The sequence below is a fragment of the Anabrus simplex genome, chromosome 5 (assembly GCF_040414725.1).
Source record: "Anabrus simplex isolate iqAnaSimp1 chromosome 5, ASM4041472v1, whole genome shotgun sequence".
NCBI classification, from domain to species: Eukaryota; Metazoa; Arthropoda; class Insecta; order Orthoptera; family Tettigoniidae; genus Anabrus; species Anabrus simplex.
The window spans coordinates 77730128-77745141 of NC_090269.1; the positions used below are offsets into that span (position 1 = coordinate 77730128).

Sequence of the window (15014 nt, forward strand, 5' to 3'; positions counted from 1 at the left end):
TTCATCATAGTATTTCAGCTGTTCGATCCCTACTCTGACGCGCTGTTTTGAATGAGCAGTGTGCATACTTAAAGCAGAGCCTCACTTAATTGTAGTAGTAGTAGTAGTAGTAGTAGTAGTAGTAGTAGTAGTAGTAGTAGTAGTAGTATGGCCTGGTCTAGAATAACAATTTAGGCCTTTTCCAAATTATAGCACCACATATTCACTGAATAACTCAAAATTCAACTCTGAAAAGAGCCGTTTCTTAAGAAAAGCTTCTTTCTCATCACTTTTATTAAATTCTACATTCAATTTATTCCAAACTAGCAGTGAAGAGGGGGTTTCTCTTCTGGCTGGGAGGAAAAATTTCCCTTCAAGTCAAATAGATTTTTCCGCTGCCAGTGTAGTGAATTGATATTTTCAGACTCACCGGGTACTCCTAGGAAATTGGGCATAGTTTTTGCCCTGGGAGTCTCCTCTATTCGACCCTCTCCCCGCTGAAGAAACCCGAAGAGTGTTCACGGATCACGGCTGTCTGCGGTTTGGTCATTCCAGGTCTGGAACTTTGGACTGTTAGATAGGCAGCGTAGTTCTGTTCATTAAAAGTGAGAAAATGTGTGGTGTTTCATTTGAACGAGTATCTCGTAATATGAAAGCAGTGCTTTTAATCGCGCCATTCCTATTGACGTCACTGTATGTTCATTTCAGGTGGGAAAACCACTAAGACAGTCTTTCTGAGGATGTAAAAAGGCATTTTAATGAAAACATCCCAACCTGATTGTGACTGATGGTATGAAATTGGGTCTACCATTACAGTAAAAATTCCCTCAGTCTTCATATAAGAAAAGATGTTTGGTGACCTCCCGTTGCGTTTCTAGGGTAACGTTAAGAGCTATACAATTTAAGACAATCTTGCTCACAACGTGTACACTACCTAACCTAGAATTCTGTATACAATGCAGAATTCCGTAGCGAAGCATGGGTACATCAGCTAGTTTTAAAATAAAATATTCAAAATTTCCCGCCTTTTTAACAATATATCATTGTCCCTTGTAAATTCCAAGTTTATAAGAATTTTCGTACTTTTCCTTTTTTTAAAGTGTGTATCAAAACTCCAGCTACAAAATGAACCTCAATCATTAACATAGACTGTGATTTGGATTTTTGTCGCGTTTTTATTCCGAGCACCAGAAAATATTTATAGTTTTTTAAAAACAAATGTTATATAAAATCTAATTAAAATCTTATTGATCTGAACGAGGTACTGATTGTAGTAGAACACTATGGGAGGAAACTCTGAAAAATTCATAATTATCCGTGAATCAGTAAGAGGGTTATGAAGGAAACCGTGATATATTGTTAAAAAGGCGGGAAATTTTGAACATTTTATTTGAAAATGTTATAATTAGAATTTTGACATTATTGAAGTTGCTTCTGATTGCTCTGAAGCATGCCAATACTGGGATATGTGCAATATTTGTCAACAACGTTTGTAGCATATATAACAATCGAATGAATATTGGCCTATTTTCCCCATGTTAAGCTAGGTCTTCCCCATTAACTGACCAACCACTCATAAACATCAAGGTAATTTTCCCCAGACTAGTCAGCCGCTCCCAGGCGTGCTCAGTTCGAACTATGAAAAATAATACCTTAAAATATATTTACACCCTAGATTTTGATGGGGAACATATAACTAAAATGGACACTGTCAGGTCAACTAAAAGCTATAAATAAAGCAAGGTGAAGCATGACGTCAGTTTAGAGGAAAAGTATGTTTATTATAAAAATAAACAAGAAAATATGAAAAACAGCAAAATATCAAATGTGATTTAAAAAATTACATGACTCAGATCATTCGCTTAGCTAATAGAGTTCATCTTGAGGATCAAAGTATAATACAAATTTACAAGCATATGCCGACACACACACTTAACACTGCAAGGAAAAATTCTTTAATTTTATTACTTTAACACTTTGGCTAGCGTGCTCGCACCATGCTCCTGGCTTCATTTTTGTTAACTCTTATGACTGTAGATGAGTATATTTCCCCTTTCCTGCACACTTGACATTGCAGTGGGGGTCCATAACCTTAAGAAAAGACATGTTTTAATGCGCGAAGGGGAGACAATCGCTAATCTAACTGTACAATAAATCTATGCCAAGTGGTAAAACATCCTACAAATATATACACCTCAATCATGAGTAACCTCATGAGCACAACAAAACAATATGGATCAAAACCACACACACCAAAATCACATAAATGGTAAATATACACAATCAAAGAACAAAAGCATGATGTCACCATGCCTCACCAAGAAAAAAGCATGCTGCATTTATGCATTTCTCACTCACTCACAGTCTTGATGGAAAATATAAAGAAATAAATGTTATGCTTTAAGCAATCACTTCCTATTCAACGTAGCTTCCTGAAATCGATTACATGACACAAAAATCAATCAACAGGCGGACTTTACAACGGTGCCCATAAATCAACATGGATTCCTGAAATAAATTACATGACACAAATTCATGAAAATAACAGAGTAGGCTTTAACTTTCAACACATAACTCAACGTTGGCCTCTGAAAACGATTACATGACAAATATTCCTCAGCGTGGTTATATCATAAAAGAAAATGAAAACTAAATGTCACGATATAAAAATCTTGTCTACTGCAACAACTGTAGTGACATGAACGAAAACCAATAAAATCAACACGAAGTATAGGCCGCTAAAATAAAACTCTCCTCGGTAGACACATACATCATCCTAGTCAACCACACAGCGGAATGACTCAAAACGGAGATTCAATCTCCCAAAATAATGCAGCAAATACCAAAAACATACAGGGTCCAACCCTCAACACATGCTGCTCACAAGTCTACCTGAGGCAAGTTACACAATCATGAAAATGCAGACCTTTCAAATTAGGAACGCATCCTCTTACTCATTCTTTTTATTTTCCTACTGATTTTTCCCACACCTGTGGGGTCGCGGGTACGATCTGTGTCGCACAAGTGGATTTGGCCCTGTTTTTATGGCCAGATGCCCTTCCTGACGCCAACCCTATATTGAGGGGTGGAATCACTATTGCGTGTTTCTGCGGTGGTTGGTAGTGTGGCGTGTTGTCTGAATATGATGAGGAGAGTGTTGGGACGGACACCCAGTTGTTTTTTACGTCAACTGTTCTAAAGAATCTACAAGATCCTAGTTACATACTTCAATTATATTAAATTATTTTAAATGGTATTATATATATTTTTGCAACCGAAACAATTACAAGCTTGATCATTAAACTATTCACCAAGTTTCGTCGGCAGTTGAAAGCACAGTGCCGGACATCGAGTATGTTGCGCTGATCTTCAGGAGCTAGAATCTTGCTTCAATCAAGCGACTCTTCTTCGACTTCTACACTATTTTGGGACTTCATATTTATTAAATTGTACTGTGACTTCATGCCTGATAGTATATACAGGCTGGCTCACTTAACTGTTCACCTCTTCTCGTAAACATTTTGAGGCACAGTGCCGAACATCGCGTGTGTTGTGCTACTCTTCAGAAGATTGCGCCTTACTTCATATAATTGACTGACTTTCTACTTCTTCTATATTTTATGATTTAAAATCACGCAGTGCTAATCCCCATTATCTTATATAGCTTCTTCAACTGCTTTTGTGAAAGAGTAATCCTTTAATTTCTTGTTTTCCTATACATTGTTTTTGTATTTTTTATTCGGCTGATGATGACCCAGATTGGTGGTCGAAACCGGTACCGCTTCCGCTTATAATTAAATAAGAATGTAACACGACATTTTTTATTTACTTGTATTGAATTCATGAAAATAACAGAGTAGGCTTTAACTTTCAACACATAACTCAATGTTGGCCTCAGAAAAAGATTACATGACACAAATATTCCTCAGCGTGGTTATATCATAAAAGAAAATGAAAACTAAACGTCACGATATAAAAATCTTGTCTACTACAACAACTGTAGTGACATGAACGAAAACCAATAAAATCAACATGAAGTATAGGCCGCTAAAATAAAACTCTCCTCGGTAGACACCACATTGTTTGTTATTTCAATTTGACTTTGGACATTGCAACACTGCACATGTACTACATGTAGGTAACAACCTAATAGGTTGAAAGATGATTTCGATTACAATGCAGCTGTGAAAATTCAATATCCATCTGTCTATTACTTTTCAAATATTTATGCAATTGTTAATGGATTCTTGCACCTTTATAGGTAATTTTTCGAATTTTTAGGCCCTCTAATTTAATTATGTCTTTCCATTAAACCTGCCCTTATTCTCCTTGTCATTTTTCTTCCTTTCTCTTTTTACTAATGTTGTCAAATGTCATTATGTCTAAACACTAAATAATACAAAACTATAAATATAAATACTAAGGTAATTAAATTTTCACAGCTGGCATAGAATCAGAGAGAATGGCATTTACTCTTCAATAACACGACATGCCACCATACCCTGCCAAGGGTTATATATGGATTGAAGAGAGAGACAGATTTAATCAGAAAGAAAAGAAAGCATTACCTCTAATATAGGACGAAGACAGAGATCTAGATCTCCTGGCTTGAAGTACTCCTTCAGAGCTACGAGGATCGAATGGATCGTGTAGATCAGAACATGGACGTGGAAGCCTCGAGTGAGAAGGGTGGTCATTTCATTCAGCAGGAAATCTAGATATGATGGTCCCAATGCCACCATGATCTTCTGCAATGTCTCACGAGTTACTCTTCGCACACTATCAAGTCGTGACTTCAGAAAGGTGCACAGTTTCATTATAATGCTATGAAGAAAAGAAAAAGTACAGAAAGAAATAATAACAGAAGACTTCGCATGACAGTGAATAACAGTAGTAATATTATCAAAATGTAGTGAAATCCAAAATAAACCAAACGTTCAAGGTACCGGTAAAATTATTCACAAATGACAAGCAAGCTTACACGAAATATCACCTCAAAGTAAGCATCTTGGACAGCAACACACTTACACCAGCATGTGTTCTATTTATCAAACTATTTGTGCAGTCATTTATGATGACTTTAGAGTATGTGTTGTGTATGTCTGCTGAGATGACCCCTTAATGACAGTCTGACATTCAGCAATGAATTATAAGGTACTATAACGTACTACTCCCTGAACATCGCCAGCATACTGATCTGTCAGCACAATATTTTTTGTTGATATGATAGGTAATTTTTGTGTTGATGGTTGTAATTTATTTTTTATTTTTTTATTTTTATTTTTATTTTCACACTAGACTGTCAGTGAAGGATGAAAATGAGCTTACTGGGAGTTTCTCTGGAGGATCATCTCTGTAACATTCTGTCATAAGGCATAAAACTGGACTAACGGATGTACAAAAGGGGGTATGGTCCTATGTAGAGCTGGGCTGGGAACACAGGAAGATCTGATCCCCAGAAATGGACAAAGGCAGTAAGAGACTAGTATCCAAGAGATGGGACACTGAAGAAGAGGATGTTCACTGCATAGGTGGTTCGATGTAGTGAGGCAAACAGTGGGACCATTGTGGATGAGAATTGCTCAATACAGAAGAACCTGGAAGACAATGAGGAATGACTTTGCTCCAAAACAGGGATTGATCAGGAGGTGATGATGATGATGATGATGATGATGATGATGATGATGATGATATCTGAATTGGATATTGTAGAGAATATATTGAACTTCACTGCCTGTAATCACGCTGTTCAAAAGATTTTTTCACCCTTGTCTACCTTGTCAATGAATTTGCAGCAAACCAGTGCTTACTCATTCTTTGTAACAGTATACTGGCACACACAGCAAATCTTCAAAGTATTGTGGAGACTGGTATGTCTGAAAAATGAAAGATGCCTAACACGTTTACCAGATCAACTATCATCTGTCAGGGGTATCAATGGAATTCTGCAGCACCTCTGGCGAATATGTTCAGGTCAGACTGACAGGAGTCTGTCAATATGAAGGAGTCATCTTCTGTGAAATGTTGTCATCCTTCAATAACTTGTGTCACTTGTATGCACGGATCTATGAAATGGAATCCCCCTCAGTACACTTAATGTATGAAGGTCTCCACATAATATTTTGTCAAAATTTAACACTCATCCACACATATTTATGTACAATCACAGTAAGCAACAATCGAGCATAACAGCTGGCATATCTGCTACTTACTTCCACCAATATGAACTGTCAGTTGTTATACCTGTACAGTTGTAAAACAAGAGAGCTGCCAACTCCAAGGAGCAGCAAACAGCGTTTGGTTTATTTTTCAACTCTACTACATATCATATACATTATGGATCATTCTAATAATAAACTTAGCAGATTATCCATACGATCTAATAACTATGTTTACATACTCAGGTAAAGACGAAAAGAAACTAACAACAGTTAGTACAATAGAAGTTATTAAGGAAACAACAGACAGCAATAGATTACCCTATAAGAACATGATCAATACAATAACATGCAGAGGGAAAAACATCTGATGGCCCAAAATTGTCTATACAATTTTCACTGGGAGGAGGAGAGACAAATGTGTTATCGGTTTCATCGTCCTTTGTACATTGCCATTTTTTAAATAATTTTATTTAGATTGTAATATTATTTTATTTAAAGATGACAATAAAACTCCATGCAGAACCTAGGTAGTAAATTTTTCTGGAAGAATTCTCAAAATAAAAACTATGTTTCAATCAACAAAGTATTTCCAACACCTGTAACAACTGACAGATAATCATGATTATGCAATCACACACAATGATAAAATTATAATTTCTTACAAAGTATTCTAAGTCTCATCCATAACTACTCATTCACGGGAGGAAACCTCACAGCAATTTCCATTAGCACATAGTAGGATAAAATAATAATAATAATAATAATAATAATAATAATAATAATAATAATAATAATAATAATAATAATAATAATAATAATAATAACAACAACAATAACAATAATAATTGTACCGGGCGGTACACCTCCACGCCGCTAATTTAAAATGTGCGCCAGTTGAAACTCCTCTGCTGGAGGAAGTCTGAACTTTATCTACGGTATTAATTTTCTACTTTCTCAGAAGATGTCACTATCTGGAAATTTTGGAGTTTTTGAACTGTGTCATTTTCGACGTATTTTTGTTTTGCTTGTAGTAAGAAGTGTGAACTTTCTCTTCTAGAGGACACTACTGAAGATCAACAATAGTGCACCCTAGTGCGGAGTGAAAGAACTGTTTTTTTGGAGAAAATTTAATTTCAAAAGTTTGTTCTTTGCTAAATTTCTTTCAGTCATTGTTTAAGTTGGCAATATTAACCCTTTCTTTCCCCTTGTTTTGAATTTAGCCAATCCCGAATTTCTTAAATTAATTTTCCACCAATAATGTGTTTCTTCTTCATCTTGTGTAGGGGTTTTCGTTATCCACCAATAAAAAGATTGTGGGCGGGTGTTTTCCTTCCTGAAACACCTCGAACTTTCCGCGAGAGTATATAAACTGCTGATTTGAGGGTCTCTGCGCCACTTCTGTTCCATCTTTCAGTGTGTAAAGTACATAGCAGGGGGCGGGAAGCGCCTCTTTCTTCGGCAGCGGTCAACAACAAGGTAATGGCCGATTAATAACTTCTTTCTTTGCTAGCTCAGCAGTTTAACTCTCGGGGCGGGTCCGAAGTTTTTCCATAATGTAACCTTCCTTAAAATGTATCTATTCTATCTTTAAACTGCATATCGGGATAGAGAGTGCTTAACCCTCTCGAGCTCCCAATCATATTGTTTTGAGGTGAACTTATTTTTCTCAACCTATTCTTCGTTAACGTAAAGCAAATTGTTCTTTTCTAAAGTCACCTCTGTAGTATGGGATTAGCCCTTGCTTTAGTGGCCTAGAGCCAGATTAGGTTTTAAAACAAATGCATTAGGAGTGCAGATCACCTCCTCTCAAATTGTTATTTTAGAGGTCATGTAATTAACCTTCTTCTCATTTAATAGACCTCAGTAGGTTGGGTATTTTACCCCTGTGTATATGTCCTTAGAGGACAGCTTGAAAGTGGAATTAGGTGTGGCCTTTGACAGGCCTGAATTTTGAGAGCAAGTTGCTCTTTTCCCGAAAATTTTGTTTTCTGCGCGCCTCGAGGAGGCCTTACTGTGTATTTTGGAACAAGTGCTCCTAGACATGAATGGGGTTTTCTGCCCCTCTGTTGAAACTTGTGTTTGGGGTAAAACTGGGCTAATTGCTCAAGAATTGTGAGGCTGGGGCTCGAAGCCCAAATCCTGTACATATTGTAATTGTATTGCCTTGCTACTCTGTACCTGCCATGATTGTTATTTCTTTATTTTGAAAAGAAAATATAACCTTGTTAATTTTACATGCACTATAATTTCGTAGCTTGAGACCCATTCACACCCGCACCTTCTTTCACGCCTAACTACCACAAAAACACGGTAACAACAACAACAACAACAACAACAACAACAACAACAACAACAACAACAACAACAACAACAACAACAACAACAACAACAACAACAACAACAACAACAACAACAACAACAACAACAACAACAATAATAATAATAATAATAATAATAATAATAATAATAATAATAATAATAATAATAATAATAATAATAATAATAATAATAATCTCCCACAGTACAAAATTCAGTAAGTTATTAAGTGTGAACTACATTTCTATAGTTTCAGTTAACCTGTCATTCCCTTTTATGTATATATATATATATATATATATATATTTATTCACCATGTCCATCTCTCTATCTTATCCTTACAAAATTATCATTGTTCCAGAGCTAAGACTACTTATAGCTACGATATCTACCTTAGTAATTCTATAAAAAAGAAAAACTTTGATCTCCAACCACGTTAAAATGAACAGACTGAATTAAAATGCCCAACGTTGTTTCACAGTTTGGTGATGAAATTCCATACCCTATAATAATAATAATCTGTAATACGGTAAATGTTGTAAGTCGTCGTCAGGAGTAATAATATTCACGTAGGAAAAGCTCACCCTGAGAAAAGGAGAAATAAAATCGTAACACAATATCCTAGTAATATGAATGTTAGGGAAAGCTTACAGTCGACAGAAGAAACCACAATGGTCGCTGATCATGAAACTGAAAATATTAATCCTATGAAGAGTTGGGAGGATAGGATTTCAAACATTATGCCAAACGGTGATGCTGATCAGCTGGAATCTTTTACTTCAGAGGTTATGCAGTTCTTTGCAAATCAGGTAAATCAATTATCTGGGCCTCAACATCCTAGTGTTAGATATTACAAAAGTAGAAATTTACAAAATAACCATAAATATGATCATAAAGCCTCTAGTAAGCCACAGCGGAGATCCAAAAGGCAACGAGAGAAAACCAGAGAGCATTATGCCTATGAGGTAGCCCAATATCATTTCTATAATCGGAGATGGAACATTGCTCGCAAAATTTGGACAAAACTACTAAGGCCATTCTTGTAAAATCCCAATAACTATGACTTTGTATCATTTTGAAAGGACTTTTGGTACCAAAAATAATAATTGTTCCCTGCTGATACTAATATTTCAGTAGATGATGTCCATAAGACATTATACGACATTAAAGTTGACACTTCACCAGGCCCACATCATATTACAGTTAGTGTATTACGGCACCTCAAGGTTACTAAATTTCTGACGTTATTCATCAACACACTGCTTCATTTTTCCTACGTACCCACAAAACTCAAAATGGCCAGAACAATTTTAATACATAAAGGTGGAGACATAAATGATATTAACACATTGCAGACTGGGTGCCCTTCACCCACGCACAGCACTGTTCCCAGCCACTTTCTAACTACCCAGAAACTGGAGTGCATGCATTCTAAAAAACTGTCAGAACTTCACTAGGGCCGATAACCTTCGATGTTAGGCCCCTTAAACAACAAGCATCATCAGAACTTCACTAGCCTTTGAAGGACTACTGTGTTTTTTTCTGGTGGCCTTCCTGAATAGTCGTTGAAATGCAGGTAGGTAAGTATTTGTTGAAATCTATTTCGGCTCAGAGTTTTTGGAAATGTGGGGGTTTCTATTAGGGGATCGGTTGGCCAGTAATCTTTCAGACACGATTTCTTCGCCTGCCCTATCAAAATACACAAAGCATTTTTTTATTTTTTTTTAAATTTCCCTGCTAGTGACATTAGTCCACTTTAATGTTTTAGGGGATACGTTACGAGAATGTGAATTATGCTCAGTATAAATTTGTCTGCTAAGCTACATACTGAAAAAAATCCTCACCAAACATAAGTACTGCTACTTGTCCTATGTTTCCAGGTTCATTAGGCCATACCTTTATACCAGGAGCACCTTCAAAATCTTCTAGCCTAGGTTCACTGTTGTCCATAACCCAGTTGTCAGAAAACACTACATTATTTAGAATATTTACACCCGTAACACAATTATCAGACTTGTTTTGCACCACATGGGTTCCACACCTTGAACATAAGGCTATATCCTCATCATCACTTGAAACATTTCTGTTAGAAGATATTTCATCATCGAACTCTAAATATTCAACATCACTTGGACATTCGAAGCTTGTATCAGCGCATAATTCACGAATAATTTCATCCCTGTCTACACACGTGCGATCCCTGGGAGCTGCCATCTTGCAGACTGCATGGCTCTTTAAATTTTGTAAACATGTTGTCAGGAAATGCAAAGAAAAGCTAGGATATGAAGAATAATCGAAAAGAAATGCGACTACCAATTGTGTAGAACCATACATAACAGAGTTATATCACCCTCGACCTCCAAATAGCACCGGTATATCTCAAAAGATAGCACTGAACTTCAGTCTGCTTCTAAGAAGAGATAACTCGCGACCGGTCCGCAATGCTCGGCCAGGCAAACACAAGTTTTCTCGGGATCGGTCCGCATTGTGTTAAAGAATGGAGGCCTATAACCATATATTTGGCAATTTTGAGAATAACTGAATGAGTACTAGATGTGAGACTGTGTTTATATGTCACACTAAGTCCTCACCAGCGTGGCTTTGTACCATTACCTGGAACTCACGTCAACACTTCCCTTGTGAATGGTTGCCTCCAGGATGTGAAAGGTAACAAAAAGGATTGTTGCACCATTTTTTTTTTGACATCACGAAAGCATTTGACTCTATCGGACATGAACGTATCAAACGATCTCTCCAACAATCTGAAACTCCTCCAAAATTATGTAGACTAATTGAAACATTTCTTACAAAGAACACAGTTCAAGTGGAAACTTATCATAAGAAATCAAAACCCATTGAAATTAAGTGCGGCGTAGGTCAAGGGTCCCCTATCTCACCATTGCTATTTAATTTAGCAATCAATACTGTAATACAAAATCTCACGACTATGACATATACCAACATTATGGCTATGTTTTATCTGATGATCTACCGCCGTTATTCTCATTTGCTTTCACAGATGACCTAGTCATACTCTGTAAAACCGAAAAGATGTTACACCATGTTAAATTTAGCCGAAAGCAGCTTTGCAGAAATTGGTTTACATACTCATCCTTTTAAAAGCAAATCTATAATACTGAAGAAAGGAAAATTAACTGAAGGAAATGTCACTACACTCGAAGGATCAATAATCCCATTGATAAAAACAAACAATGAACATTTCAAGTATTTTAAGAATTGACTTCAACTACGAAATTTCTCTTGACAGATATAAACCAATAAACACAGTAACTTCTGACTTAAATAATCTGATGAAAACAAAACTTCTAAAACCAGAGCTAAAGATCAAGATTATTAACAAATTTGTTTGGCCGGGTTTAATCTATCAACTACAATATGCCCCTCTGAATTATTAACAAATTTGTTTGACCGAGCTTAATCTATCAACTACAATATGCCCCTCTGGCACAACTATCAAACGCCTTTCTTAAAGATCTGGACAAAATTATACGAAGTTCTGTAAAAGAAATAATGATTCTGCCAGACGATACTCCAAATTCAACGCTGTATAGCGCCAGAAAGGTCAGAGGGATGAGAATAATTTGTGCATAATGGGAAGCCAGTATACAGCACTATAATATTTGTAATCGCTTACTCCATACTCAGGACGTTCACCTACAATATGTAAGAAAGTTACCCGAAGAACAGAATATGGCACTCCACAGACCTGACATACAAAAAGAAAGTCTTCCCCCAAAGACTGACGGAAGAAAACTAAGTGAAATTATGAGAAATCGATCCTTTCAAAGTATGATTTGATAGAATATGATGATATTCTTTCTAATTAATGGTATCTTTTTCAGGTATAATTTGTTAAGAAATGTTATAAAATAAAAGCAAACCAAAAAAACAGAATGATTACACAACAATAAAGAAAGCAAGGTACTAACTAATAAAATAACTACACTACAAATCTGCTGAGGTGTATTCTAGAGAGAGAGATTTATTAAAAGAATAAATCATTTGTCGGTCAGTTTATTGTCATATCCGGACTACAGTCTGGTTACAATTTCATTAGAATTTTAAAAACACCAAGAAGTGAAAATTTAGTTGTTAATGCTGCTATTATCTTCTTAATTCCAGTCAGAGTGGGGGAGGAATGTTAATCATGTTCTCAGATATAGATGGAAATGAATGATTTGTAGGGAGTCCCTGAGTACCTTTATTATTTTTTTCTATTTCTCAGAATGGATCTTCAAAATTTTGTAGTAAAGTCGATATGCCCCTCTGACACAACTATCAAATGCCTTTCTTAAAGATCTGAACAAAATTATAAGAAGTTCTGTAAAAGAAATAATGATTCTGCCAGATGATATTCCAAATTCAATGCTGTATAAAGCCAGAAAGGTCAGAGGGATGAGAATAATTTGCGCATAATGGGAAATCAGTATACAGCCTTATAATACTTGTAATCGCTTACTCCATATACTCCACTAGCAAGATACCCGTGCTTTGCTACAGTATTATACTGAAATTTGTAATTGAATGCTTATTGTTTTAGATATGTAATCCGCCGAAATTCGCGATCTGACTCGTTTTCTAATAGATTATGGCAAGTTTCCTCCCATTTTTCAATCTTTCTTTCCAGCAATCGATTTCGTACTTCCCGGGCTAGGTCTAGGTATTCCACCCAGTCAGTTGGGTCCCTAAATCTTTGCCATCTTTTCCTAAAAGCATTATTAATATATGGATCGAATCCTTCAGGAGATCCGGCGTGGTGTCTTGGGTGCCTTGGCGGTACTGAACCCGCGACCGGACTGCATTCTTAGTCATTACCCGTCCAGGTCCCGTTTCCAGCGCGGTCCGCACATCTGACGACGGTCCAGAACATTATTATTATTATTATTATTATTATTATTATTGATGTTCTGGACCCCACAGCAAGATGCAAGACCGCTACTTGGTGGTAAATTACATCTGTTCCCATTGTCATTGTTGACAATGTGACCAGCACCATTGTCGCACGTAGGCACGTTAGCGGGATTTCTGGCGATACGAATGACATACTTCCGTGTATTATTGACCTTATTATAGAGGTGAATAATTTGACGGACAATCTCATTCCTATCGTTTATTTCAAATGTGTTAAAATTTTATTTATATGCCAGGAGAATCTACTGTAATCTAAGAACGTACTCCGAAGGAAAAGATGGCTCTTGAAAACAAACTCAGGAAAGATTAAAAATGATCAGTTTATAATCAGAATAAGTACATCGAAAATATACAGCCCGTTTCCAGTCATTCGACAGGATCAGGAATGGAATGAATAAAGCCCCATCTAGCAGTGACAGTAGGAACTGTGCCGGCTGCCGAAGCACTCCTCTGGGGCAATGATCAGTGAATGAAAAATGAAATCTAATATTGAACAGTGTTGCTGGAATGAATGATGACAGGGAAAACTCGTATATCTGGAAAAAACCTGTCCCGCCTCCGTTTTGTCCAGCACGAATGTCACATGGTGTGACCGCGATTTGAACCATGGAACCCAGCTGTGAGAGGCCGGCGCGCTGCCGCCTGAACAACGGAGGCTCCTTATCAGTACATTATGAACAGTAAAATCAATTAGTCTCACCTCCTTTTACACCCCACCGCCGTTAAGGTGTGTTTCTTTATGTTTAAAGGAGATTCGAAACACCAATGTTCACGTCTATTACCTTCAGTTTTGAGATGTAAGTATCCCCGTAAAAATAATTCACTTTTTTCACTTCCTTTCACACTCCTCCACCCCCCACGCCCTCCCCCCCCCCCCAAGTGAATTTTCCGGAAAAAATACTTGTTTCATTAATAGTAAAAAATCTTCTAAATACCAATTATCACGACTCTAACTTCTTCAGTTTTCGATTTATGTGTCCTCATGAAAGGAGTTCAACTCCTTTTCACTCCCGCCCCCCAAGATGGTTTCCCCCCAAAACTCGTTTTTCTTTGTTTTTAAAGGAGATCCAAATACCAATTTTCACGTCTGTAACAACTTTAGTTTTAATTAGATGTATGTATTCTCATACGATTAAGTCAATTCATTTTTCGATTCTTTCACACACGCACGCACGCACGCGCGCACACACACACACACACACACACACACCATTCATTGGATATTCCGAGAATACGTGTTTCTTTACTTTTTTAAGTAGATTCCAAATATCAAATATCAAATATCAATCATTTTTGAGATATCAGTAGCCTAATTAAAATAATTAAACACCATTTTCAGTCACCTTTACCCCCCCGCCACCCTAGTGGTATTTCCGAAAACTAAAAATACACGTTTCTTTAATTTTAATAGAGATAAAAAATACCATTTTTCACTTCTGTAACATGTTACGCTTTTTGAGATATAGTGTAGAAATTCGCATTTTAAAATTTCACCCCTTTTTAGTTCCCCTTAAGCGGAATTTCTAAAAACAAATCACCTGTTTCTTTACATTTATAGGAGATTCCAAATACCCACTCTTTACGTCATTTTACGTTTCTCAGATATTCTGTAGATATAGTCTTTCA

General features: G+C 36.5%; 1 protein-coding gene across 1 annotated transcript in view; it reads right to left on the minus strand.

Moving 5' to 3' along the window:
* Window positions 1–15014, minus strand: part of LOC136874515 (small subunit processome component 20 homolog) — a 278038-nt gene that overhangs the window by 100823 nt on the left and 162201 nt on the right. Inside the window, exon 24 of the mRNA XM_068227773.1 lies at window positions 4548–4803. Coding sequence (XP_068083874.1) covers window positions 4548–4803 — 256 coding nt within the window. The remainder of the gene's footprint in view (window positions 1–4547; window positions 4804–15014) is intronic.